Source organism: Copadichromis virginalis, linkage group LG3 (genome assembly GCF_057382275.1).
Source record: "Copadichromis virginalis isolate Kocher_CV1m ecotype Utaka linkage group LG3, C_Virginalis_male_GT1.1, whole genome shotgun sequence".
Classification (NCBI taxonomy): Eukaryota; Metazoa; Chordata; class Actinopteri; order Cichliformes; family Cichlidae; genus Copadichromis; species Copadichromis virginalis.
In genome coordinates this window covers 9,614,928-9,639,522 of record NC_140620.1, presented here as the reverse complement: position 1 = coordinate 9,639,522, position 24,595 = coordinate 9,614,928, and the positions used below count along the sequence as shown (strand labels likewise).

Sequence of the window (24,595 nt, the reverse complement as noted above, 5' to 3'; positions counted from 1 at the left end):
TGACTGAAAACGCTACGTCCAGATGAACAGAATCAACTTTTGGAGACTTACCTGAATGATTGAGCGTGCATCAAAATCTCTTAAAGTGGTTTTTATTTACAAGTTTAGGGCTAAATTGCACTCTGCTGCTCTTTAGAACTCAGCACCAGAAAAATAACCAAACATGCAAAAAGAAACCTGATTTTACCAAAAACAGTCTCCATTTCTTTGGTTTGACTCACTGTGGAAAATGTGCTTCTAATAGAGGAAGTGAAGACTACAAAACAGGCAGAAGAATCTGTGGCACATGCAGCCAGCAGCTGTGGTTTCCTGACCCTGCGTGTTTGATGAAAAGAGGTCATCTGACTTCATGTTACAGTCACTAACTGGGCATGAGGCCTCAATTTATTATGACAGTCCAGATTACATGGTGGACTTTACTAATGCATTACTCCAGAATAAACTGCAGAAGGTCTGGAAGCTCTAAAATAAAATAAACTTGTGATATTCATTATAAGCCAATAATATCTCTTCCTGGCTCCAATCACAGACTGCTCTCAGACGAAACCTGTAATACAACAGAAGAAGAGTGAACTGATCCTCTCACCTAAAACAAGCAGTCAGTGAGTGAGAGCATCCAAGAGTGTTTATTAGAGCTGCTATCAATGAATTGAGGAAAAAGATCAGTGAAGGATTTCAGTGACTCACAGAGGAGCAGATGCAGTCTTCATGTTGTCGGGATGATGACTGACAGCAGAGCGACATCATCACCTTCACTACTTCCCTCTTAACATCATCAGCTCGGCACGCTGCTTCTGCAGAGTGAGGCTGAGCTGCTGAACTGAATGAGTGATTTTCACAGCAACACAGAGGAAACTTTTTATTTTATAGTTACTGAACGAGATGTGCAGTTCCCTCTTTGCCTTTCCACAGAAAACTGAATAAATATTGTTATTTAAAACTCTAACATGCAAAGAAAGAATACAAACTACAATATTTGTTAATCCTAAACTAATATATCATCACTGTTAGAGGTGGAAGGGTAATACTTGACCTTGACTAAAATATAATTAATAACTACTAATATTCTAAATACTGTTACTCTTACACTGTGTTACCAGTACATCACTCCTGTTCTTTTCTAATGATAATAATAATATTGTTTATTGCTGAATTGAAGTTAGCTATTGTTATTATAAAGTTAACTGTTGCTAGCATCTGTATTTTCTTGCAGATACTAACCACAGTTACCTTTATAGTGACGGCTGCTGTTGGGGGAAGTATTTTAAACCTGTCCTCTTGGTTTTATCAGCAGTACAAAGTTGAATTAGCCATATTATATAAATAACCAGCATTGGTTGTTACGTTTTCATTAGAAAGTGTTACCTGCTCAGCTTCTGTCTGTCACTGAATAGACTCACATTTCACCACCAGCCTTTCATGTAGTCTGCAAATAACAGTGTGTGGGCCCCCTGGTGGGCTGTGAAGCTGCTGCTGGTAGACAGTAATAAAACATAATTTATTATTATGATGATTACTATTATGTTCTGTATTCACATTTATCATATGTGGAAGTACACGAGGAAACAAAGAGATAATATTTCACTTTAGTCTGACGTGATGATTAAAATTTAAACTGGTCCTGACTCACGTTTCTTTTCTCTTTATTTGCTTTGTTTCTCTTGTCGTCGTCTTTACTGGCTAGACGTACGTGAACAGTCCCGTCCTCCCTCTGAACAAGTGTTTCCTCTTCCTGAATGAAAAAAATTGAAGGTGTGTTCGTTTAAGGTGAGGAGCAGGTGGATTATGTCTGTGGATTTGCTGCTGATTTCCTCAGGCAGAAGACGACTGAAGGAAAAGTTTTAGCTATTTGCTGTTTTTACAGAAAGATGCAGACCCTGTTGGTGTTTGTGATCCTCCTGCACGGTAAGAAAATCTGCCTCTGTTCTCACGATCCAAGCTCCATTAATGTCACACTTGCAGAGACACACAGAGACACACACAGTCAGACAGGTTTGTGTGCATTCATAAACAAGGTGAGGTCTCAACTGCCACATGCTGTTGCAGTTGAGATTATCCGAGCCAGCGTAACTTTATCTTAAATGTCTTCTCTCACTGAAGCAGTGAGACAAAAATGGTCTCTATCTGTTCTGTTATCAGCTCGAGTCCCTCTAAGCTGATGCACTTGGCGGTTTTCATTTCCTCTCTAGCCACCATGACAGTGTAACTGGTCTCACGGGTTTTGTGACAGTTATGAAACAGCCGCCACTTTGGTCATGTCTCAGGAATAATGTCCTTACTTATCTAAACTAATAAAAAAAACACTGAATCAACATGATTTCATGAAATCAGCCGGTGTGCATCACTGGAACTGCTGCATTGTGTCTGTGTCTACTTCAGCCTGTAATAAGTTTCCTGCTGTCATAATAAAGTGTGGGAATGATTTCAGGTTTAAACTCTTCCTGTCCTCACAGTTTCCCAGCATGCCTCAAGTGTGAAGGTGCAGGAGGGAGCAGAGTTTGTCCTGCTGCCGTGTAAGTTTCTCAGTGTTAATGTGAAAGAATGCGCAGTTGTGTGGAGCCGGTCCGACCTCAACCCACCCACAGTTCACCTGCGTGAACCGGAAGGTGATAACCTTCAGAACCAAAACCAGCATTACAGCGGGCGAACGTCCATGAATACTGATGCTCTGGAAACTGGAAACCTCAGCCTCACTCTGAAAAATCTTCAACTGTCTGATAGTGGCAACTACACCTGCACCGCCCGCAAGTCTGGTATTGAACAGGGTCAGGCAACAGTGCAGCTGCAGGTCCAGAGGGCCACAGGTGGAGGTCAGTGCAAACAAATGAAAAATCATGTGCAGCGTTAGAGATTCTGCAGCATTATTTTAACATCACACAATTTTCCTGTTTTTGTTCACATTTTTGTTGTCAGGTCGCAGCAGGGTCACAGTTCTCCTGGTTTTCTTGAATTTGGCTGCTTTCTTAATTGTGGGTGGAGGCATGTACTTCAGACACTATTTTGTGAAAGGTAAGTGATTTGTCACATGTGTGATGTGGTCAAATTTCCAATTTTAAATGATGGTGGTTAGTGATCTTGACCTCAGATTTATCCAGCCATGTTCTTAAGGGAACCAGCAACCTGAGAAAATGTACAATTTTAATAAAGGTTTGAATTCGATGGCAGTAACAATTTTCCAAAAAGTTGCAGCAACAAAAAGCGAAAAATGAAACATCTGTATAATTATTTAACTAACATTTAACTGAATTAGGCTAATTGGCAACAGGTCAATAACATTGTTGAGTATTAAGACAGGCAGAGTTACCCGAAGTAAAGATGTTCAGAGTTTGCAAAAACAATTACAAAATAATTGCAATGTTTCTCAGGACAGAATTCTGAAAACTATAAATATCTCATCATTTACGGCACATAACATCGCCAAAGGTTTCAGAGAATCAGGAGCAATGTCTGTGCACAGCAACAAGGCTGAAAATCAGTCCTGGGTACCTGCGATCCTTGTGCCCTCAGGCAGGTCATGAGCTTTGAAACATTTACAGATATTACTGCAACACACTTGACTATGCCGTGCACACGTGCAGGTTAAAGCTGTATCATGCAAAGAAAACAGTGCATGTGAACATGATCCAGAGACACTGCTATTCTTCTTTGGGGCAAACGTCAGTAAAAAGTCGAAAACTGTTCTGTGGTCAGACGGATTAAATTTTAGGATTATGGGAACAACATGGACACTGCATCCTCAAAAGGAGGCATCTGACTTGTTATTAGAGCTCACTTACAAAACCTGATCTCTGATGGTATGTAATAGTGCTTCCACATCTGGAAAGGTGCTCAAAGGTATTTACAGGTTATACAACAACAAATGCTCCAATTGATACGATGTCTTCTTAAGTGAAGGCCTTACATATTTCAGTAACATCATACTAAACAGCGTCTGATAAAATAGCAGGGAAGAGTTCAGGTCCTGAACTGGTCTGCTTGCAGTTCAAAGCTTTTGCCAGCTTAGAACATCTGGAGCATCATGAAACAAGCATCACTCATTTTAAGTTTACTGTTTGTATTTTCAGAGAAATTCTGCTTTTATTGTTGTTATTCAAGGCCATGGGCAGTGGGGGGTACTGGGAGTTGTGCTTTACCCTGTCATAAAAAGGCAGACACAGCAGCACAACTTGCCAAAAAAAACCCAAAAAACTCTTGAAGACATTTAAACACTTGATCTTCTGTCCTGTTTCCAGCTATCTAAGAATGCTGTGATTTTGGAAGCTGTAATACATAAGTAGAAATACCGAATAATGTTTTTTTTCTTTCAGTCGTCCATTAAAGCATCATCAGAAATGGTCTCAATGGAAGGGCAGCTGTCAGGTAGCCATTCTTGATACAGAAGAACTGAACTCGCTGCCAGTGCAGTAAAAGCATTTCTGGATTTTTGTTTTTTAAATCACAATGTCCTTCAAAAGTCCTGGAGAACTACTCCTGAACACTGCAAAAAGCTGCCTAACACAGTTCAGACTGTGCTAAAGAATAAAGGTGGTCATGTAAAAATGACAAAAATATCAAAAATGTCAAATATTGACCTTCAAGATCAAGACATTCAAGATCTTCTGTTTTTGCCTTAAATACTTTGCACATATTTAACTAAATCGCTCCACCGATTTCCCAAGATATGAAGACATGAGGGGCTTTTGTGTGGTGCTGTGTCACTTCGGTACCTAGGATGAATGATAAATGGAATACATATAAAGTCCAATGAGCTTCACCTATGATTCCAGTTACACCAGTACAAGCTGAATAACACCCCACAGAGAAGAGAAAAAATATGATTCCAACCTAAACCAACGGGCAGAGATACCATAATCACAAAATAATACAAATGTTTTCAGGAACAACACTAAAAATACACAGTAACTATTTAAATCACTCCCTGTTCCACTCAAGCAGACACATGCCAAAGGTTAATTCAATTCAATGCAATTCAATTTTATTTACACAGCACCAAATCACAACAACAGTCGCCTCAAGGCGCTTTATGTTGTACAGTAGATCGCACAATAATAGATACAGAGAAAAACCCATCAATCATATGACCCCCTATGAGCAAGCACTTTGGCAACAGTGGGAAGGAAAAACTCCCTTTTAACAGGAAGAAACCTCCGGCAGAACCAGGCTCAGGGAGGGGCGGGGCCATCTGCTGTGATTGGTTGGGGTGAGAGAAGGAAGACAGGATAAAGACATGCTGTGGAAGAGAGACAGAGGTTAATAACAGATATGATTCAATGCAGAGAGGTCTATTAACACATAGTGAGTGAGAAAGGTGACTGGAAAGGAAAAACTCAATGCATCATGGGAATCCCCCGGCAGCCTACATCTATTGCAGCATAACTAAGGGGGGATTCAGGGTCACCTGGTCCAGCCCTAACTATATGCTTTAGCAAAAAGGAAAGTTTTAAGCCTAATCTTAAAAGTAGAGATAGTGCCCAGCCAACATGTATATATGGGCCCCACCTGGTTTTTGCTCGGGCTGGATGGGTACCATGTGGGCATGGGCTCAAACTGGGCTTTTTGTATGGGGCCTACTTGGGTTCTTCACATTAAACCCATATGGGCCATCCCAAGTGAGCACTTTTAGTAGGTCCTAGCTGGGTCAAACATGGGAAACACTTAACTTGGTCCAAAATGGGAAACACATGTAGGACCCACTTGGGTTTTCCACCTGGGATAGACATGGGCAAACACAGTCATTTAAGGATAGGCTGTTGTTGTGTGCCCCAGGTGGGGCAAAGTTAGGTAATCAGTATATGTTTTAGTATCGATGACACAGGTGGGCCCCACCTGGTCAAACTAAATGGGTCGCACATGGGCAAATGCAAGTCAGACCCTGAAAACATGTCTATGTGGGCCCCAGGTGGGGCAAAGTTAGGTAATCAATATATTTTTTTAGCACTGATGACATAGGTGGGGCCCACCTGGTCAAACTATATGGGTCGCACATGGGCAAATGCAAGTCAGACCCTGAAACATGTCTATGTGGGCCCCAGGTGGGGCAAAGTTAGGTAATCAATATATTTTTTTAGCACTGATGACATAGGTGGGGCCCACCTGGTCAAACTATATGGGTCACACATGGGCAAATGCAAGTTAGACCCTGAAAACATGTCTATGTAGGCCCCATATGGGTTATGTTAAGTTAATATGGGCATATATTTTATGTGGGCTCAAGATTGTTTAGTATATATGGGACCCACTTGGGTTTCTCACATGAAAGCCATATGGGCAAAACCAAGTGGGAACATATAGTAGGTCCTGGCTGGGTCAAACATGGGAAACACTTCACTTGTTTCAAAATGGGAAACACACGTAGGACCCACTTGGGTTTTTCACCTGGGTTAGACATGGGCAAACACAGTCATTTAAAGAAAAGCGTTTGCTGTGTGCCCCAGGTGGGGCAAAGTTAGGTAATCAGTATATATTTTTTAGTACTGATGACACAGGTGGGGCCTACCTGGCCAAACTATATGGGTCACACATGGGCAAATGCAAGTCAGACCCTGAAAACATGTCTATGTGGGCCCCATATGGGTTATGTTAAGTTAATATGGGCATATATTTTATGTGGGCTCAAGATTGTTTAGTATATATGGGACCCACTTGGGTTTCTCACATGAAAGCCATATGGGCAAAACCGAGTGGAAACATATAGTAGGTCCTGGCTGGGTCAAACATGGGAAACACTTCACTTATTTCAAAATGGGAAACACATGTAGGACCCACTTGGGTTTTTCACCTGGGTTAGACATGGGCAAACACAGTCATTTAAAGAAAAGCATTTGCTGTGTGCCCCAGGTGGGGCAAAGTGAGGTAATCGGTATATATTTTTTGGTACTGATGACATAGGTGGGGCCCACCTGGTCAAACTATATGTGTCACACATGGGCAAATGCAAGTCAGACCCTGAAAACATGTCTATGTGGGCCCCAAATGGGTTGTGTTAAATTAATATGGGCATATATTTCACATGGGCTCAAGATTGTTTAGTATATATGGGACCCACTTGCGTTTCTAACATCAAATCCATATGGGTGGGCATCCAATGTAGGTCCTAGTTGGGTTAGTGATGGTAAATGTGTACATTGGTTCAAAATGGTAGCACATGCTTATGTGAGGATTCTTCTTCTGTGAAGAGCCTGAGAAAGTGTTATTTGAATAAAGGAGGATTTATTCCAAACAAGCCCATCACAGATTGCGCACAACCCAGGGAGTTCTGAAAGTCAAATTGTAAAAATAATCTCAAAAGAAAGTATGAACATAACTCTCTTTTATAACCTGCAGACGGCACCCATGTGGTACCATTCTCTAAGAAATCACCCTAACTTTAACATATTTGGCACAACCTCAGTCTATCACTTTTGCTACCCTTACGTACAGTCAGATGTTCTTGACCCTTCATTTTTGACCCTCTCAGTATTTAGCCTTGGCTAGCAAATGTACTCAAAGTCCACATTGAGACCTCACGATGTTATGTGTTATCAGACACTACAACCCAGCTGTCAAGTGAGACTATAGGAACTTTGGTGTTTTTGAACATTCAATGTTACTCAAAACACTCTGCACACTATTCCAAATAACTGGTTTGAAACTGGTTACTTTTTAATTTTAGATTTCATTTTATGTACTTAATGTGAACTCTGCATGGTAGGCTGCATGGTGAGGCTCAGATAAGATAAAATAAGGACTTCATGATTCTTCTTAGGTAAATTCACTTGTCACAGCAGCAATAATAAGTGATTAAAACGGACACAAGAGTAGAAAAAAAGAAAAGCAAAAAATACGAATAAAAAACCTAAGATAAAAGTGAATTACACAGACAAAATCCAGATTTGGCATTTGCAAATTAAGGATTACTGGTTTTTCAAACAATTAAGACTATTTACTTGAGCAAACATGCAGTTGAGGATTTTTAGTAGATCAGACACACTCTACTGTATTAGAGAAAAGACAGTTAGTTACATGGAAGATGGAAGTTTTGGTTAATCAGATCCAGTAAAGCTCCTGAAGTATATTACCGATCTGTTAAAATGTTACTCTTCAAACTTGTGCCCTCAAATTATATAACCAGAAATAATTTATATTTTCTTTGAACTAGTGGAAAGGAGAGGGAATGGGGTCTTTCAAGCAGTCACACTTCAACTGTGAAACTCCCTTGTCCTTATGGTGTATTGACACTATTGAAACTTTTCAAAACCAGTCTAATGTTAGAAGAGCTTTTAGGTAAACTGTTATTCTTCTTCTTATCATTATTATATTTTTATTAATTATATTTTTATTATGATGTTGATTTGGGTGACAATTTTTGATAAATATTATATATTACTTTTTAAAACATTAACCATCCCTATGCTTAAAAAACTTTTAAAAATAAAATTGTTCTTTTAAACTTGTGCATTGTTTGACTTTTAAAATTTTTGTATCAGGTGTAAAACGACTTTTTAAATAAAGTTGTTTTTAATGTGAGCAGCTCCTATTGGCTCGTTTAAAAAGAGGGAGGAGCAGATTGCACCGCCTAGCGTCTAGTCTTCGCGGTCTTTCGTCTGTTGCGCCTTTTCTCTCCCTGGTGTTTAAGAACGTGGAGGACAAAAGGATACCAAAGAATCGAAAACTATGACAAAGGTAAATACTTAAAGTTTGATACGTTTTCATCAATGGTTATTTTAGTAACTTTCTATAGTCGTCCTAAACGGTATAAGGGGGAGAAGCATAACATCTTTAGCTAGCAGGTAGAACTGGGTTAATTTGCTGCATTGTCTTTGGCAAACATAATTTAAAGTTAATTAAAAAACTCTTACTGCCTATATTCTACTCAATAAAGTTCATCTTATCTTATTCTGTTTTCATTGCACCATTCTCTCTATACAGTTTTTGAATTTACACACTATAACGTACACGGCAGTTTTTTTCTGTGCTTCTGCAACTGTTTCTTGGGTTTTCCTATAAGGTTTTTGTAATTAATTTAAAAAATTTATATTATTTTTTTGGCTTTAGTGGATTCCTGCTCAGCTAACTCGGCCATTATGCACTACCCAGTAAACAAAATGGCTGAACAGTATTTTAAATGTCTGAACATGAGCTAGTCATACCATGTTACGTAATATTCATGTGCAGTGTAGCAAGGTGATTGTTTAAATTACAGGAGTAGATGCCTGCAGCTGAAACGGTTTTCTGATCTGAATACGGTAATGTTACCAGATATGCATTGTACTATGGGAAAACGGTGGTGGATCAGTGTGTAAAAAGCCCCCAAAAGAAACACACAGCGTCTTTAGCTCAAACACTGTCTGATCACTCTCTTAGATACTGTGCTGTTCCATCTAGTTATTGGTTACTGAGAAATGTTAGGTCATTAATTAATTAAGAGAGTGCAGCTGTTCAGATCAGATGGTGAAGTAGGAAAATGCAGAACATGTTATTATAGCTGAATGCTGTGTAAAATACTAGTAATAAATCTAACTCCCATTTATGGCTTTTACTACTGTGGGGCTAAATAAAAAATTACAGACATAATGAAATCTGCTACAATTACAAAGCTTAAGTTTAAAACAATTATTATATATTAAGCATTTTTTTGCTCTTTTTTTTTTTAAATTCTTTTTGCTAATAATGGACTCAATTTTATTATCAACTTCAAAGACCTATTAAACTTTTAAACCATTAAATCCAGGAAATTAGATGCCCGTAAATGTACGAGACCCTCTTTATGTCTAGTATCCCCAAATATTTAATAATCCTTTCTAAAAGTACACAAATTTTGTTCTTTTCAATTAAATATTGCATGTTCAATGTATTCTTGAGCAGGTAAAAATTCCACTAAATTAGTTTTTGCATATTTTTAAGTATAATCAAATTTTTATAGTTTGCGAGTACTTTTAATTTGGAGATTTTGCCACTTGATTTGAAGTTTGGATAGTGCTTTATAGTCATTTGTAAATGTTTTGAACTCATCTGGCTTCTTAATAATTTAATAAAAAATTAACAAGCCATGTAATAATTTGAAAACCACTAGGGACCACTTATAAAAAAGTAATTCCTTTTTTACTTAAAGGAATTTAGGATTTATGTCTGTCAAGTCATTTGTTCTGGCATAAGTCACCATTTTGATATATCTTCCTGTGACTTTAAAGTCTGTCAGCTAGTTAGATACATTTTTGCACTGCTAGTGTTTGCTGCTTGAATTAGTCAGTTTATCATATAAACACATGCAGTGCCTTTCAAACTTTTAATTACACTGTTCATTTTGTGCATTAGTAAGAGAATCTTTTATATTGAATTATCCTGGGAAAAAACAAAAATGTTTGCATTTTCTCATGCACTTTCTTTCATTTCCTTATCACGTTTAGATTCTTCAAGATCACAAGCACCATCTTTGACATGTAAGTAACTTTCATATTATTTGTATTACTTATTATTATTATTATTTTTGAAAAGTGATGGTCTTTGGGGCATCCTTTTTTTTTTATTGGTATTAAGTATATATATATTTATTTAGGCACAGGAGGCAATGATGTATTTTAAAATTTAACATTTATTTAATTTTCATCTTTTATGCTAACAATAATGCCAACAGTGTTCTCTTCACTTGACCCACAACTCTGACAGTTTTGGTCCTCTGCTCTCCTCACAATTGGCTGATTTCCATCTGAGCTGCTACTGTCAACTGCATTAAACTGATTTTACATTGCCTTGTTATTCTAATCTTTATCTGCGTTTTGGACTCCAAACATTCACACCTGCTGTTAGTAACCAGAGCTCACAAGAGTGTAAGGCGTGTAGTTCAATAAAGTGATCGATGTGTTCACTAGCTGATTTCAATAAACCGGTAACTTATCAAATCCATATTTTATAGGAAGTACATTACTGATAAAAGTGGTAATAAACACGGTAACCAATAAAAATTTAAATTTCCAGTTATAAAAAAAAATACTGCAGTGAGCTCGGTTTTCTAACACCAGGTGTGAACATCTACAGTCTTTAAGCGCTGGTAAAGATTTAAAAATAAAAGCATTCAATAACATAACATTAAACAGTAAATTAGTTTGATGGTGTTGACTGCAGCAGCTCAATGTTAATCAGCTGATGGTGATGGAAGCAGATGAGCGTTTTTCATCATGGTTGTTAGTGATGTGTTGGTCAAAACGAAACGGCTCTTTGAAGTGAACGACACAAGCGTGTTTTTTCTCTCTCTCGCACTTTTTTTCCGCTTCACTCTGCACGCGAGCCTTGTGCTTTGCGCTGGGAAGAGGGGGGAGGGGCGGTTGTTACACACGCAGTAGCACAGTAACAGAGCAGGAGGGAGAGAGAGAGAAAGAGCCAGGGACAACAACGTCACATTAGAAAGGTATAGTAATCATCCACAACTATTTTCAATTGCGGATGATAAAGGATTCAGAAAGTTTATTCATGCAGGCCCATATGACAGAGAATGTGCATCTTCTGTTTGTTTTCATATTATAATTTATATTTAATTGTGTTGTGGTTTGCAGTGTTTTGTGTTGTTTCACTTTAAATTTGTTTAAAAGGAAAAAGCTGAAAATTTAAATAGTTAAAAGTTGAAATGTAAATAGTTGTTTTTTTTGTATTATATGATTTATTTATTACATTTTATGTGGAGAGAATAAATAAAAGTATATTTACGGTGGCTGCTAGAGACAAAGCACGTACAAACCCCAAAACACGTAAAAACTCCATAGCACGTACAAACTCCAAAGCACGTACAAAACACAACAGAAGTGCTCCAGGATGCTAGGCACAGTGTTGAGATTTTGTTACCTAGTGGCTACACAAGCCAGGAAGTACCAACGACCGGATTTGGTGTGTGGTAGTAACAGGTAAATGAACAGCTTTTGGAATTTTTTATGAATATATATGAGTGCTTGTGTATAAATACACAAAAAATACACATATGATTTCAATTGTGTAAATTAAGTGATCTAGATAGCTCTGTTTTGGAAGTTCAGTTGACGCTAGAAATGGGTTTTGGAGTTTGTACATGCTTTGTCTCTAGGGGCCACCATATATATTTATATATAAACATATATAAATAAAACCATGTTTCTTTTTTTACATTAGTAATTCCTTTGGTTCATAATTTTATATTGTTGTTAATAATAAATTAATTAAAGCAACAAAACAACCTGAAGAGCCGGTTGGGAGCCGAAAGAGCCGGCTTTCTAAAAGAGACGAAAATCCCATCACTAGTTGTGTAATATGCTGGTATTGATATGATCAAAAATGAACTGAGTTGTTTCGTATTCTATAGAAATTGTACATCTAATTAATAACAAGGCTTTCTGCTGATGTTATTAATTAAAAATTTATTGTTTTATTTTTAAGCAACAACTTTTTAGCATGCAATCAGTCCATGCTGTACAGGACAGATTTGTAAACTGTGCATACAAAAATAGACTATTTTACAAAATTGCTCTTTCAACAAATGTAAATCACAGCAGATTTTTTTTGTTGTAGGTGCACTGTCACAACTAGAAATGTGGGGGGAAGTCCTCAAAGTTGAAGGCAGAACAGGAAAATACATGGAAATAACAATTTTCCTTTAAATGGTAAATGGCCTGCATTTTTATAGCGCTTTTCTAGTCCCTAAGGACCCCAAAGCGCTTCACACTACATTCAGTCATTCACCCATTCACACACACAATCACACACTGGCGATGGCAACCTACATTGTAGCCACAGCTGCCCTGGGGCGCACTGACAGAGCACATCAGTAAAGGTCAATCTGGATACTTGATAACTGTTGGTATAGGTATGACATGAATTTGAATCTCCATTATCACAGGTTTTAATTGGGAGGGAACATGCAGATATACAGGAGGACTATAAACAGCAATTCCTATTGCATACAACTGTTTTAGAAAATACCAACAACACTGTTAATTTATCACTTGCTGGTCTATAGACTTTACAGTGTGGATGGATGGAAAATCCATCTGGCTCCACTCTGGCTGAATTGGTGCTACAAACAACTCTGCGCTCGGCTTTCCTGGCTGTGTGTGGATTTAAACTTACACATCCAAATTTTGACCCTATTTTTCTTCCTTTCAGCTGATTGGTCAATTTCATGTCAATCACCAATTAAACAATCCAATCAGAGAACATCTCCAGAAGTTGATTCTGTTCATCTGGACGTAGCATTTTCAGTGGGAGAAAATGCTGCAAGCGCTACGTCCAGATGAACAGAATCAACTTTTGGAGATTTACTTACCTGGATGATTGAGCATGCATCAAGACAATCAGAGAACAGATAGGTTTGGCTGTTGGAGGGCTGCATTACGGAGCTTCAGGTCCTGGAAGAATAAATTCCCTTTTACATACCAGACCAGCATTTTTCTTCATTAGCACGAAGGAAAACAGTCTGTGCGTGTCAGAGTTCTGTGGTTTTTGTGTCACAGGGCTTATAATATGTGTAAAAATCTGGCCAGGGACCATCACATCACACTGCTATCATATTTTTCTGTTGCTATCATGTTTCTTTTCTGAGATGTTGTTACTTTTATGACAGATGTAACGAGAAATCTTCCAGAAAGTTAAATTTTTTATTCTAATCAAATATTTGATTCTGATAACAGATAAAGATTTTTTTTTTTACTTTTGTTCTGCTATTTCATAGTTTATACAAATTTTGGCCAATTCCTATTTATTTTAACCCTTTAGCCCCCAAAAAGTCGCCAGCGACAGGTTTTTCCAAACCTGTCTCGTCAAACCTGAGCTCTGCCAGGGGCCCAACACGCCTGGACTTTTAGAAGAAAAGAGATGTCCGAAAATAAACCACAGGGTCAAATACTTAATTTTGTTCAGTGTTTTAGAGTTATTAATTTGAATTGACTAATTTAAATATTTTATTCATGTACATTTTGATTGCCTTTAGTAAAAATGGCAAAATTTCAATTTCTTTTTTCTTTCTGTTATTAATCCTTGATTACATTCATATAGTATACAGTAGAGGAAAAAACCTACCAGACCTACCAGTTATCCTGCGTAACATTATTGGGGATAAAGGGTTAAGGAAGCGCAATTAATTTTTTTAGTTTAGCTTGTGTTTACTACCATTTTTTTTTTTATCACCACACAGTAAACATTAAGTAATATGTAAAGTGTCCATTTATCCTCCATTCCGGTCCATTATCTTAAGCTTAGGCTGCTGCCCCTCGACCCAATCCGGTACTAAGTAGAGAGGCCCAGACTTCGCTCTCTCCAGGCACTTGGCCCAGCTCTTCCGGGGGAATCCCAAGGCATTCCCAGGCCAGCCGAAAAACATAGTCCCTCCAGCATGTCCTGGGTGTTCTGGGTCTCTTCCTGGCGGGACGTGCCCAAAACACCTCACCAGGGAGGCATCCTAACCAGATGCCAGTATCTAATCTGTCCTTTTTGTATGTTCCCCTCAGGTTGCCATGGTAGCAGATACAGGGGAAACAAGTGTAGACGATGCCACAAGAAGGATGATGAAATTCCTCATATCACCTGAGCTGGCTGTGGAGTACAACATGCTTGGCCGACATGGGGAAAAAAAGTTCAGAGATTTGCGTCTTTTTAATGTTGTGTATGGTAAGTTAGTTTCACTTGAGACATTTGAACTTTAGAAAACTAAACTTTTTTAATAAAGTGTTTGAAAGTGTAACTGAGATTGGTTATCATGCAATTTGTATATATTTTTTGAGGCAATAAAGTGAAATAAACATTGTTCTTTGAAAATCATCACCAAATGAAGTAAGCTAAGATTAACTTTACTTTGGCTTGCCCGTTTTTCTTCTTCTTCATTTGCAGAGGCACTGAAGAATTATTTAACATCAAAAGTCAACTTGCAAGAAGCAGAGAAGGCTCTGTCCAAGTGGTTCAGTGGAGCTAAAGACAGAGGAGGACCGAGGGCTGCAAGGGTACAAAATAGACTTACGGCTCTGTAAAAAAACAAACCCTGCTGATTCAAGATAAGCTTTTGAGTTTTCATCTGACTTTTTCCCCATGTTGCTACAGTTCCAAATATCTAAGGAATTTTGCTGTAGTTTGACATTTCTAGTTTTTAAACGTTTACGCACTTTGGAATACAGTTACGTAAAATCACAGTTGTTGGACAAAATAAATGTGAAAAATGTTGTTTTGTGTACCCTCGTGATTTTTGAAATGGTTTTATTTACAAACTAGATTTTGTTTGCGGTCAGCTTTAATATATTTGGTGTCTTTGTGTCACAGAACCCGTATTAGCCGTCTGAAAAATTGATTTTGTGACTGTTTTACTACATGGGGCCCACTCAGTGCCAGAACTTAGTCAATTCAAACTAGAAATAAGATGCAAATACAGAACCCACTGCTAATGCCATTCCAACTTTTTAGCTCATGTTTTCCTCATGTTGTACCCACTAAGAACTTGAAAAATGGGGCCTAGGTGGGTTTCAGTGTACTTTGCCCAGTTGGGGTCCATTTAGTTCCCAGATTTTACCTATATAACACCGAGATGGGCTTATAAAATGGGGCCATTATGGAACCCGCGGACAATCCCACTTAAAACCCACTTTTTAGCCTATGTGGTACTCACATGGTACCCACAAAACAACTTGAAAGGTGGGGCCTGGGTGGGTTTCTTTGTACTTTGCCCAGTTGGGGTCCATTTAGTTCCCAGATTATACCAATATAACACCGAGATGGGCTTACAAAATGGGGCCATTATGGAACCCGCGGACAATCCCACTTAAAACCCACTTTTTAGCCTATGTGGTACTCACATGGTACCCACAAAACAACTTGAAAGGTGGGGCCCGGGTGGGTTTCTGTGTACTTTGCCTAGTTGGGGCCCATTTAGTTCCCAGATTTTACCAATATAACACTGAGATGGGCTTATAAAATGGGGCCATTACGGAACCCGCGGACAATCCCACTTAAAACCCACTTTTTAGCCTATGTGGTGCCCACATGGTACCCACAGAAACTTGAAAGATGGGGCCTAGGTGGGTTTCTGTGTACTTTGCCCAGTTGGGGCACATTTAGTTCCCAGATTTTACCAATATAACACCGAGATGGGCTTATTAAATGGGGCCATTATGGAACCCGCGGACAATCCCACTTAAAACCCACTTTTTAGCCTATGTGGTGCCCACATGGTACCCACAAAAAACTTGAAAGATGGGGCCCAGGTGGGTTTCTGTGTACTTTGCCCAGTTGGGGCACATTTAGTTCCCAGATTTTACCAATATAACACCGAGATGGGCTTATAAAATGGGGCCATTATGGAACCCGCGGACAATCCCACTTAAAACCCACTTTTTAGCCTATGTGGTGCCCACATGGTACCCACAAAAACTTGAAAGATGGGGCCCAGGTGGGTTTCTGTGTACTTTTCCCAGTTGGGGCCCATTTAGTTCCCAGATTTTCCTAACATAACACCTATATGGGCATTTAATATGGGGCCATTACGGAACCCGCGGACAATCCTATATGGGGCCCATTTTTCAGCCCATTTCCAAACCATATGGGCCCCACATATAAATGTTGGCTGGGTGTCTGTCTCCCGAATCCAAACTGGAAGCTGGTTCCACAGAAGAGGGGCCTGAAAACTGAAGGCTCTGCCTCCCATTCTACTTTTAAATACTCTAGGAACAACAAGTAGGCCTGCAGAGCGAGAGCGAAGTGCTCTAATAGGGTGATATGGTACTACAAGGTCATTAAGATAAGATGGGGCCTGATTATTTAAGACCTTGTATGTGAGGAGCAGGATTTTGAATTCAATTCTGGATTTAACAGGAAGCCAATGAAGGGAAGCCAAAACAGGAGAAATCTGCTCTCTCTTTCTAGTCCCTGTCAGGACTCTTGCTGCAGCATTTTGGATTAGCTGAAGGCTTTTCAGGGAGTTTTTAGGACTTCCTGATAATAATGAATTACAGTCGTCCAGCCTGGAAGTAATAAATGCATGAACTAGTTTTTCAGCGTCATGTTTTAGCATCTTAAAGACTTCCTGTGCAGCTGATGATGATGTTTGTTGTCCTCTCAGTCCCGCAGGTGAAGGTGGATTCAGGGGTGGAGTCTGTTGAACTTCCCTTCATAACCACAGTTCACCCGCCTGATGACGCTACAGTGATGTGGACTGACAGCTTTAAAAGGATAGTCCATGTGCAGCAAAGTGACTCTGACCAGCCTCAACAACAACAACACTGGTTATATACACACAGAACCAAGATGAAGAGAAAACAGCTGACAGTTGCCAACCTCAGTCTGACTCTGAAGTACCCCACAGACAAAGACACGGACACCTACACCTGCACCGTCAGCAGCAGGGAGGGAAGCATCCTGCTGAAGAAGCAAGTGAAGCTGAAAGTCAAAGGTCAGAGCTGAAGATACAGATCAAAGGTTTACAGTATAGGAAAATGGTGAAGTTCGGTAACAAGAGCCTGTCATCAATAATGTGTCTGTGGTTACTATGGTGAACAGGGTTTTATGAGTGAGCTGCAGATACAGGAGGTCCCTACGTTTTTGGACACTTTGCCTGGGGTTTATGTGATTACACAGGGACCTCAAAGGGGCTTTTAAACAGCTTTGCGGTGCCTTAGCTCTTACAACACATTATTTTACAAGTACTCATTTAATAAAAGGCTGCGAGGAGAGGCTGGAGTTGAAGTTGACTGAGTTTGGGTGCAGAGCTTGCAGCTCTGAGATTACCACACTTGCGCAAGTAAAAAACGATCGAGGTCTGATTGTCTTGCTTTGTTCATCGGGATAAGTCTCTGAGCTAGCGAGGCCTGCGAGTGCAGACCTAACAACCACAACAGACGTTTCTTTAAGTTCATTTTGAGCACAAGCTGAGCATTCAGAGAGCAGATCGAGTGACCAGCTGTCTGTGTAGTTGAATCATAGTCTAGTAACTTCTACAGTTTCTTTGAAAGATTCTAAGAAATAATATAAACCTTGAAAGATGAAAATAAAAACTTTACTCTGCAGAAACAAACAAAGGATTTGTACATTTGGCACAAAGGATTCTGGTAAAGAGTCCGCTCTGCTGCTGATTGGACAGACACCACTGTACTGTACTCTGTACTGTGGAGCAAAGGAACATATTTCAGAGTCGAATTGGTCAAACATGTTTTCACTGAAAAGGTTTAACCTCACGCTGCTGCACTGGCTGTACAACTCATTGTGCTTTGTTGTCCTCTCAGTCCCCTGTGTAGAGGTGAAGGATGGGGTGGAGTCTGTCCAGCTGCCCTGCAAAACCAGACATCGCCTGCCTGAAGATGCTAAAGTGGAGTGGACTTGTATTTACATTCGAACCAGGAAGGTCCACGTGTATGAGAACGGCTCTGACCAGTTTAAAGAACAGGACCAGTTTTACAGAGACCGAACAAAGATGAATGAAGACCTGCTGAAAACTGGAGACCTCAGTCTGACCCTGAAACAGCCCACAGACTGGGATCACTACACCTACACCTGCACCGCCTACAGCAGGGAGGGAAACATCCTGCTGAAGAAACAAGTGGAGCTGAACGTCAGAGGTCAGTGCTGTAGATACAGGTCAGAGGTCATGTAGGAGTTTATTCTCTAAAAGCTTTTAGTTTGAATCTATTTTCAGTTCATTCAAATAAAATAAATTCTTTGATGTTTTGACTAAAAGCCAAGAATGTCAGGCGGAGCAACTGTGTGTTTAAATCATTGGTTCTTAACCTCGTTGGAGGCACCGAACCCACCAGTTTCATATGCGCACCGAACCCCTCTTTAGTGAAAAATAAAATATGATTTCTTTTTCATATTCAAGACATAGATATGTTTTTTACTGGTGCACAAAATGACCCGTGCGTGAACATCACCTTGTTCAAAGAACAAAACCAACACAATGCACGAACTTACAGCAAATTACATACAAATGTACATACTGCGAATCAGTGTGACTTCTGCTGTTGCCTTTGAGAGACCAGTTCAGATGTGGCTTCACCTTGGCAAGTGCCACTCTCATGTCATTTTCACAGCAAAGTCTCTTCCTTTTCTTCGTTTTTATGTCCAGCATCCTTGACAGGGATTGCTCGCAAAGATATGTTGTAACAAATGGTATAAAAAAAATCCAGGGCTTTCTTAGCAATAACTACATATTTGTCCATTTGTCGACACCAAAACGTTGAGAGCGTTGTTGTTCTGAAGAGTTGCTGTTGAACCTGGCTCTGCTGAACTTCAATGATTTCATCAAGGTATTCATCATCGACATCTGCTGTCTCAACTGCAAACGTGAACGGCTGTCTCACCCATGCTGAATCTCTTGTAGGAAAATATCTGTCGAGAGACTTTGCAAGCTCATCTAAATGTGTTGTAATTGTTTATTTCTCTTGATCCTAACTTCAAAATAAAAGCCTCTGGCATGATTTGAGTGGGAGGGAAACATCCTCATGAAGAAACAAATAAAGGTTCAGGTCAAAGATAAGAAACCAAATAACAGCTTTGCTTATGAAGTAAGACTGACAGATTCTTTAAGGATCCCAACTTGTTTTATTTTTAACTCCACAGTCACATATTTGGTTCACAACATAGGTTTCATCTGTTTTCAGTTCTCCTGTCACAAGCACTCACTACAGCAAACACCATTGCATGTTAGATTTAGGAGAGCTTTTTCTACAGCCTGAAGGTAGCCTATGCTTTACCTGATGGGTACAATGTTGGTGTTGCTGCTGCTCCTGCTACTGAGAGTGCTGGCGTCTGGGAAGTGGTTCTCAAAACTCTTGAACAGAGGCGGGGTTTACGACACCAACTGTCTGCCATCTACAATCCAGTTTTGAGATCCCTCCCCAGACGCCTTAACGCCCACTCACATCCTGGATCATCTGACCTCAGGAAATCACATGATAGGGTGGGGAAAGGTTTCACAATGAGCTCACCCAAAACCCTGGCTGATTGTGAAACACACCCATTTTCACACGTTGGCTCAGGTGATTACAGGATCATCAGGGGGTCCTTTTGTCCCTCTGTGGGGGGAAACTCCCACTAGGTTTATATCTGGGACTCTCCACCATTTGACCTTAGAACTGAAGAAGCTTCTCGGATGAGAGGTGAAACGTCTTCAAGCAACTTAAAGAAGTCCAGACGCTTTTCTTTCCAAGCTCCTTAGACTGAGTAGACAAATCTTGCCCCTGATTATTACCACCTGTATATTTTAAATTACATTTTGTTTGTAGTGTCAGTTCACAGTCGCTTCAATGAGTTTTATATTGTAAGGTTCAGTAAAGACCTCACTGACCTTGTTCTTTTTTTTTTTTGTTTATTTGTTTATTTATAAGGAACCCCATTAGCTTCCACAACAGTGGTTGCTAGTCTTCCTGGGGCCCAAACCATCAAATACCACCAAATAAAATGTTACCCAATGAGTTGGATGCAAATTGTCCACATAATTTGGCTCTTAGATCCACAATAAGGTTTTACAATTCTGAAAATGTAAACATGTGAATATTAAAAATTATATAAAAAAAGCAAAAAAAACCCAAAACAAAACCCTCAAACAAAATACACAATTTCCATTACAAGTGACATTACCCTCTACAATTTTTACAAATACATTAAAAACTGCCTAAATAGGCTTTTAGGTGATTTTTTAAATTATGAATAGAAGCCAATTCTCTAATTGCATAAGGCGACTTATTCCACTGAAAAGATGCTCTAAATATAACAGAGTTTTTCAAAAAGTTACTTTTAACTCGAGGAGTTACTAAATTGTGGTTAGTTGAAAATCGTGTAGCATGATTATGTATTTCATCTGGATACTGCAACTGAGCACAAAAAAAGTATGGTGTGTTTACCAGTATTGCTTTCTTTAAAAATACAAGTAAGCCATAGTATAATTTAGCTTGTACAGAAAGCCAAGAAAGTTTATCGTGCATTTTATCAATACTTGTATAATATGAACACCTTAACACTAATCTGGCCGCCCTATTTTGGACTAACTGAAGTCTGTTCAGATCTGTCTCATTAGCTGCTGACCAAATGATTGAGCAGTACTCTAGATGAGATAATACTAGTGCATTAATGACATCTTTCATAATTGAAGAAGTGATGTAAAAAGAGCATTTCCTAGCTATAGCTATGCCCTGTCCCATTTTCTTAATAACAGAGTTGATGTGCTGAGACCATGAAAGGTGGTGGTTTATGGTAACACCAAGTAATTTAATCTGGGTGACCTGTTCTAATACCGATCCAGCTATGGAAAGATTTAGTTGTGGGCTGTTGACTAAGCGTACTCTACTTCCTATTAACATGGATTTGGATTTAGACACGTTTAAAATCATGTTGTTTTTACTTATCCAATCAAACACATTCAGCAAATCTAGTTGTAACACGCTTGTCAATTCAGAGTGGCTACTGGCTGAATAAAACATGGTGGAATCTTTCAGTGTGTCGGGTGGAGGTGGAGGAGGGGGCAGAATCTGTCCAGCTGCCCTTCAAAACCACAGGTAACCTGTCCAGTGCTGAAGTGGAGTGGTGGCGCTATGAACCTGAACCACCAATTACAGTCCACAAATATGAGCAGGGCTCTGACCAGCGAGACAAACAGCACCAGGTCTACAGAGAACGAACGAGGATGGAAGCAAACTCACAGATGACTGGAGACCTCAGTCTGACCCTGAAGAAACCCTCAGACAGAGACACGGGAAAATACATCTGCAGTGTCAAGGACAAGAGGATGAAGAGGAAGAAAACGGTGCTGCTGATAGTGACGAGTCAGTATGAGTGTGCATGTCAGAAAATATTTCTGTTTGTGTGGTTGAAAATCATTATTCAACCATTACCATTAACCAAATAAAAACCTAACTTGTAGATTCACTTCTGTCTGTGCAGCTCATGATGTGGTTTTCCTTCAGACTGTCAGGTGGAGGTGGAGGAGGGGGCCGAATTTGTCCGGCTGCCCTTCAGAACCACAGAAAACCTGCCTGAAGATGCTGAAATAGTGTGGAGACATACTGAATTGGATCCACCACTGATCGTCCACGTGTATGAGAACAGCTCTGACCGGCCTCACAAACAGCACCAGGATTACAGAGACCGAACGAAGATGAATGACGACCTGCTGAGAACTGGAGACCTCAGTCTGACCCTGAAACAGCCCACAGAGAGAGACAGTGGAGAATACAGCTGTGAAGTCAGCAGCAAAGAAAGAAGCATTTTAAGAGAGACCACAGTGCTATTAAAGGTCAAAGGTCAGTATGAAAATATAGGTTTTCTCTTTCTCGTACTTGTGGGGACCAACAGTCTCTTTTGGAACACCCCTCGAGTTTGATTTGCATTTTTGAGGCTCAAAATGTGGGCAAGGTTAAAGTTAGGCTATGGTTAGATTTAGTCAATCTTTATAGATGGTTAGGGAAAACATTATGTCAAGTAGATGGCTCCACTAAGATATGTGTGTGTGTTTGTGTGTGTCTGACTGTCTTGTGTCTCCTCTGCAGGGAGAGTTCAGGTCCAGGATCAAACAGGGGACATCAGGAACAGAAGCAGCTCCATTGATCCGACTCCTCTGATGGCTGATCAATCAGTTTGATCTGAAGGCTTAGTTTAGAATCAGCTGTTTGATCATAAACATGGATTAGCCTCCTCTTTCAGCTTATCACAAGGACACAGTGGGAAAGTGATTCTCAAACTGTGGTATGTGGGCGTCCTCTAGTAGTACAAGGGAAGCCTCCAAAGTTTTTTTAAGATTAAAAAATATAGCATGTTCTGACTGAGAAAATATAATAATGTGCTATGCGGTGGCGAGCAACACAGCTATGTTAGCATAACATAAACACAGTGAAGATGGAGGATGAATGAACTTTTTTCCACTCAATAAAAGTTAAGGTGAGGGTTCCTGATGGTTAGGGACAAATGCAATCGCATGGCAGGATGCTGTAAACGGACCAAACATCAGTCAGGAGAACAACTGAGATAATTGCTGGGAGTAGTAATTAAAACATGTGAAAAACACAACAGCGTTAATAAATGCAGAGTAGTTTGGCCCCAGAAGCAGGTTTTATCAGGTCATCACTTAAAGATTGGAAGTCCCACCTGCTGCAGATATTTTAATGCAGTACAGTTGTTATTGTCACCTGTCACATCCTGTTTATGACAGTTAAAATAAATAACATTCATATAAGAAATAAAATCGTCTCGTGTAAACTGTATGTGGTGTTAAATATACAGTGTTGGGGAGTAACGGAGTACATGTACCAGCGTATTTAAAATACAAAATATGAGTAACTGTATTCTGTTACAGTTACTGTTTAAAAGAATAGAATACAGTTACTTTGCTGAAATAAATGGTCTTTTCCTGTTTCATGTGTTATACTATGCCCTCTGTATTTTTGGTAATTCCACGCCAGTGGAAACCCAAACAAAACACACATTACGAGGCTCTAATGCCTGTGTCTCAACTCTATTTGCGGCCCGCAAAATGACGTGAGGAAATATGTTTTTGAAATTATTGTTCAAAAAATTATTTCATATGAAGGCAACAGGCAGAGTGTTACAGGTATAGCTCTAAAGAATGTAGCCTGATGGGCAGTGTAGTCCGTGCTGCAGGGAGAATGTACTGCCATAACCATTATGTGTCTGTGAGCGAGGGAGGGAGAAAATGGAAAAGTACGAGCTGTCACCCATCAGAAACGGGAGCTGGAAGCATGTAAATATAATAATAACCACTGCAGCCAAGAAGAGTGCCTGACGAGCCCAGTTGTAAGTAAGCTATTAAGACTCGACTGTACACCGTGTTCGTGTTTTCCTCTGAAACAATACGAGGGGACGTATTGTGTAATCTGTAGTGGAATACAGTTTAAAAGTAACCTTCCCAACACTGTAAATGGGCCTATACTGCTGTACTTTAATATCGGTCATAAGGGTGGTACTACAGGAGCTATATATTTTATGAGGTGGTACTCATTGTGAGTAGTTTGAGAATCACTGCCTTTACATTAATTTATTTATTTATGCTTTTATTATTTCTATTTAACCAGGGAAAAGGTTAAAAAAGTGATTTTGGGAACATTTTTGTCTCTTTTGTAGACCTGGACACTCTTTTTATTTTATGAAAAATAAACAAAATATCAATTAGAAAAAAATCTTTCTTCAAGGCTGTCCAGAAACACACTCATATTTTACCTTCCACTTTCACTATATTTCTAAACCACTTTAAAACAACATAACGGCTGACCAAAGTGCTGTAAAAGAAAACAACAATTAAGCCATAAATCAGTACAGCTACGTGTAAAGAGTAAAAGTTTCAGACAGATAACAACTCATACTGGGTTAAAAGTCAAGGAGAAAAGAAGCGATTGAGCCTGTCTGACCTCCAGAGGAAGCTCATTCCACATTTTAGGAGCCAAAGCTGCAAAGGCTTTCCTGTCTCCTCAGGATTTATTAAATGTCTTCAGTCAAACGCATCTGGTTAGCTGAGGAACAGGTGACGGCATGTGAGGGTGAAGCACCTCAGACAAATAAGAAGGGGCAACACCATTAAGAGATTTAAAAACCAAAAAAAGAAGAATTTAAAATGAAACTTAACAGGAAGCCATGAAGGGGTACTAAAGGGCCACAACCTTTTCTCTCTGTCACTTGA

General features: G+C 39.4%; 1 protein-coding gene and 2 long non-coding RNA genes across 4 annotated transcripts; 2 read left to right on the top strand and 1 right to left on the bottom strand.

The window, feature by feature from the left end:
* Window positions 1-83: 83 nt before the first annotated feature.
* Window positions 84-1,747, bottom strand: LOC146712639 (uncharacterized). Of its 2 annotated transcripts, none has more exons than XR_014919055.1 (4): window positions 1,631-1,747; window positions 1,366-1,473; window positions 688-794; window positions 84-547 (listed from the first exon to the last, which is right to left on the bottom strand). It is a non-coding gene; the product is annotated as an uncharacterized LOC146712639 (long non-coding RNA). The 2 variants fall into 2 exon arrangements; XR_014919056.1 differs by having other exon boundaries at window positions 1,366-1,470.
* Window positions 1,748-1,849: 102 nt separating this feature from the next.
* On the top strand, window positions 1,850-23,288 carry LOC146712637 (uncharacterized). Its single transcript, XM_085452117.1, has 8 exons — window positions 1,850-1,905; window positions 2,454-2,810; window positions 2,914-3,009; window positions 17,039-17,368; window positions 18,198-18,530; window positions 21,405-21,731; window positions 21,873-22,208; window positions 22,455-23,288. The coding sequence occupies exons 1-8, from the start codon at window positions 1,869-1,871 to the stop codon at window positions 22,544-22,546; spliced, it is 1,908 nt and encodes a 635-aa protein (XP_085308243.1). The 5' UTR covers window positions 1,850-1,868; the 3' UTR covers window positions 22,547-23,288.
* Window positions 8,484-15,150, top strand: LOC146712638 (uncharacterized). Its single transcript, XR_014919052.1, has 4 exons — window positions 8,484-8,661; window positions 10,386-10,418; window positions 14,445-14,604; window positions 14,824-15,150. It is a non-coding gene; the product is annotated as an uncharacterized LOC146712638 (long non-coding RNA).
* Window positions 23,289-24,595: the final 1,307 nt, after the last annotated feature.

Coding starts and splice junctions, on each gene's coding strand:
- LOC146712637 (XM_085452117.1), top strand. CDS start 1,869: ATGCAGACCCTGTTGGTGTTTGTGATCCTCCTGCACG. Junction 3,010..17,038: donor CAGACACTATTTTGTGAAAG/GTAAGTGATTTG, acceptor TTGTCCTCTCAG/TCCCGCAGGTGAAGGTGGAT. Junction 17,369..18,197: donor AGTGAAGCTGAAAGTCAAAG/GTCAGAGCTGAA, acceptor TTGTCCTCTCAG/TCCCCTGTGTAGAGGTGAAG.